This window comes from Monodelphis domestica, chromosome 2 (assembly GCF_027887165.1).
Source record: "Monodelphis domestica isolate mMonDom1 chromosome 2, mMonDom1.pri, whole genome shotgun sequence".
Lineage (NCBI taxonomy): Eukaryota > Metazoa > Chordata > Mammalia > Didelphimorphia > Didelphidae > Monodelphis > Monodelphis domestica.
Window position 1 is genome coordinate 174,352,224 of NC_077228.1, and position 4,231 is coordinate 174,356,454.

A 4,231-nucleotide genomic window follows, 5' to 3' on the forward strand; every position below is an offset into this window, starting at 1 on the left:
TTGTGCCATAAGAAATAAGCAGTAGGATGAGTTCAGAAAACCTAGAAAGACTTACATGGACTCATGCAAAGTGAAGTGAGCAGAACGAGAACACTGTATGCAGTAACAGAAGTACTGTTTAATGAACAAGTGTGAATGACCCAACTATTCTCAGCCACAGCAATCCTAGACAATCTCACACTCAATGAAAAATGTCATCCTCCTACAGAGAAATAAAGGACGGAGTCTAAATATAGACCAAAGCATACTATATTTCACTTTCTTCTTTTTTGTGTTTAAGGTTTCTTCCACAAAGTGACTAATAAGGGAAAATATTATACACTATTGTACATGCAATATATATACACATATATCAATATCAAATTGCTTAACATTTCAGGTAGGAGGAGGTGAGGGAAGGTGTAATGAAGAGAGAGAATTTGGAACTCGAAAAAATTTTAATGAATGTTAATAGTCTTTTTATATGTAGTTAAGGAAAAATAAAATATTATTTTTAAAACTACCATATACCTTTATCACTCTATTCTCCCCACCTCCCACCCCCCACTGCTTGAGAACCAGGATGAGGGACACTCTCTAGCTTCTTCATTCCCCCCATCCACCTTGGTCCTGGAAGGAAAAAAAAGGAATAGAAGACCAGGAAGCAGTAAATAATACACAGGGAGCCAGAAATAACATGGAAAATTAGTTTAATGGATAGGGGAAGGATTGAGGCATTTCTGGACTGAAGCTTTCTGAGAATTATCCTGATTCCAACCCTAATAGCTGGGTAGCCAGAGGGCCAGCTCAAGCAGATGTAAGCTTATTCTGATCCAGGTACTTAAGAATCCCAGGGCTGGGACACATTTCTGTAGAACTTATTTTTAGGAGCCAGATGAAGGGCAGGGCCCTCGTTAATTGATTGGAACATATGAATTACAAGCTGCAAATTATCAGAGGAGAACTTTCCCAGGCAACACAGAAAGCTTAAGCAATTAAAACTGGAAAGCTGATTATAAGGGAGGATCTGCATACAGAGATTGGTCCCAGGGAGGGCGTAGTCCTGAGTCATTTTACTTCTGCTTGGTCTTGGGGACCTGTGGGCACTTCTCTTGAGCTAGAGATGGAGTGGTTATACAAGGTTCTGGCACCTTGGGATGGCATGGCTCTGGCACCTTGGGATGGCAAGGCTCTGGCACCTTGGGATGGCAAGGCTCTGGCACCTTGGGATGACAGGGCTCTGGCATCTTGGGATGGCAAGGCTCTGGCACCTTGGGATGGCAGGGTTCCTTGGTTTGGGAAGCACATGACTCCTGGGGAGGAAGAGTACAGGGCTGCTTCTGCTGCTGGGAAGCCATGGCTTGGTGTAGTGAATAAACCTGGAGAGGAAATGATAGCAATTAAGTTAATAGATGAGAAAGGAACAAGCCCTTTGCCAAAGAGTATGCTTTGAAGGGCATTTCTAGACCTTTCTTGCCCATGTCCCTTTCCGAATATATTTTGAATCTTGCTGACTTCGAAGACAGACTAATAGTCATCAGTCTCCCCTTTTTAGACTTATTGCAGGACCTAACAATAAGCAGAATCTGCTCTTGAAACTCCCAGCATCATTTTCAATATTTGTTCACTACCTCTCTTTCCACATCCACATCCCCATCTTCCTTCTTTTCTTGAAAAGATTTCTCTCTCTTACTTGGTCAATGGTTGGTCATTTTTGTCCTGTCAAACACTTTGTGATTCCTTTTGAAGTTTTCTTGGGAAAGATTCTGGAGTGGTTTGCCATTTTCTTTTCCAGATCATTTTATACATGAAGAAAATGAGGCAAATGGGGTTAAGTGACTTGCCCAAGATCACTCAGCCAGTAAGTATAAGAAGTCAGATTTTAGCCCAGAAAAATTAGTCTTTCTAATTCCAGGTCCAGGATTCTATCCACTGCCACCTAGCTGTCCCTTTTCTAGAGACACATAACTAATAAGTGTCTGAGGTTGGATTTAAACTCATATTTTCCTGCCTCCAGGTCCGACACTCTATCCAAAATTCTCCTGGCTTTCTCTAGCTTCTCATCTATATAATAAAACTTTTTAACTATAGTACTTAGAATCACCTAATCTCAGAGTTGGAAGAGAATTCATAGGCCATCTAGTCCAACTGTTATCTAAACAAGTATCTCATTCTATAACATGTCTCATCCAGTCTTTGCTTGAAAACTTCCACTGTCTCCTGTGGCATTCTAATCAAATTTGGGATAACTGGGCTTGAAATCTCCATAAATGTTTTCATAGCAAATCACTCTGATGCCACCTCTTAGCACAATGTATGTGAGCTAGATGAGAAAGCGGGAGCAGCAGCATGAGGATGCTGGAATAGAACCAGGAGCACTAGGTCGAATTCTAGACTGAGAAAGTGATCTCTCTCCAACTGTAGGGCATTAACTCGAATCTAAATCTGCCTTTTTGCAGCTTCTATCCTTTCTTCCTGAGACTGAGCTCTGGGTCCAAGTGGCACAAATCTAATCCCTTTTCAGTGTGACATTGCTTTAAAAGCTTGAAGAGAGCTGACACGTCCCCCATCTATATTTTCTTCAGAATACATACATATGTATTATATGTAGATTTTTGTTGTTGTACACTTGTTTCAATTGTGTCCAACTGGCCCCATTTGAGGTTTTCTTGGCAAAGATATTGGAATGGTTTGCAGTTTTCTTCTCGAGCTTATTTTATAGATGAGAACACTAAGGCAAACAGGGTTAAATGGCTTGTCCAGGGTCCCATAGCTGGTAAGTGTCTAAAGTCAGATTTGAACATTTGAGCTCAGGAAGATGAATATTCCTGCTCCAGGCCGGGCACTCTATCCTCTGATAGTGAAATGACCCATAATACTTAAATCTTTCATGTCAGAAATAGGAAATCTGGGTTCTAGTCCTATTCTATTTTCTGGGAACTAGCTGTTTTGACTCTAGTCAAGTCATTTTTCTCTGGAGGTTAGATTCTCCATCTACAATGCAAAGTTCTGAGATCATGAGATTCCAATGTTTGTTATCGCTAGAAGAAATAGTAAAAAGACTTACCTGGTGCTAGAGAAAGGAACCTTGTCAAAGTACTCAGGTCTGATGCTTAGCTGTGGATATGTTGGGAATCTTTTATATAGTGTCTTTTCCCTGCCTCAAGGAAATGGGATGGCTTTGGGCTTTACCGTTTTCGTTCTTTCACTGCCCAACTGTGAATCACATCAATTTCCTCATTTACCTGTTCGTTTAGTCTTTTTGATGTAAACTACCATATGACAGCTATTTGGCAACAGATGTCTGACAATGATGTCATCCCATTCTCCCCCTACTCCTTCCTTAGCTACTGGAGAATGATGGGATCAGAGGCAATCTCCCAAGGTTCTTCCATATTAATAGCAATACAGCTTTAAAGTTGGCAAAGCCCTTTACTTGTGTTACTTCATTTTATCCTCATCAACCCTATGAAGCAGGTTCTATTAAAAATCACTGTTTTGTAGATGAAGCTGAGAATGTTTAAGGGAATTGCATGGAGCTATATAGCTTTTAAGTGTCTGAAACAAGTTTGAGGTCAGCCCTTCCTGACTCCAAAGCTGGTGATCTGAACTAAAAATGCATTCATTGTCTATATTGTATTCCATTCTCCAAGGGGCCAATGCCTCTGACCCAAGCTTTGGGGGTCAAATTCCTTCCTGAGTCCTCTCTGTGTACAAATAGACCATTCCCCAAGTTACTTGATATATGAGCAGGACAATCAGGGAGTGAAATAAAGCAATGAGGAATGTGATTAGTGAAGATGGATAAAGGAGATATTGAATGAGGATATTAGACACTTCTTCCCTACCCTAGCTATACATCTTCATTACTTATTACTCACTTCCCCAATAATTCACTCAAGACAGCAAACTAACTGGCTTCCTCTCTCCTGACCGTGTGTCATCTTTTCCAGACTCTGAAATTTGCCTAGTCTCCAAATGACTACATTAGATTCTGATGTCATTAGTCTGGTTATTCCTCTGAAAGTACACATTATATGGTGTCCACACATTATCTTATATAAATTTTGTCTCTTTTCTGGAAGTCTTTCTTAAGGATTTTCCAACACAAAGTCATTATTGGGCTAAAAATAAACCCTTGCCAATAGACATATAATTTATTTCCATAATTTTCAATTCAAAACAATTCAAATAAAATCAATAAGAATTTATTAAGGAATCCTTTGTACGTGAAGCATTGTTCCCGTTCTGG

General features: G+C 40.1%; 1 protein-coding gene across 1 annotated transcript; it reads right to left on the minus strand.

Moving 5' to 3' along the window:
* Positions 1 to 682: 682 nt before the first annotated feature.
* Positions 683 to 3,084, minus strand: LOC107651345 (cornifin-B-like). Its single transcript, XM_016430356.2, has 2 exons — positions 3,047 to 3,084; positions 683 to 1,358 (listed from the first exon to the last, which is right to left on the minus strand). Exon 2 carries the CDS (start codon positions 1,335 to 1,337, stop codon positions 1,053 to 1,055), a length of 285 nt encoding a protein of 94 aa, XP_016285842.1. The 5' UTR covers positions 1,338 to 1,358; positions 3,047 to 3,084; the 3' UTR covers positions 683 to 1,052.
* Between the last annotated feature and the right edge of the window lie 1,147 nt (positions 3,085 to 4,231).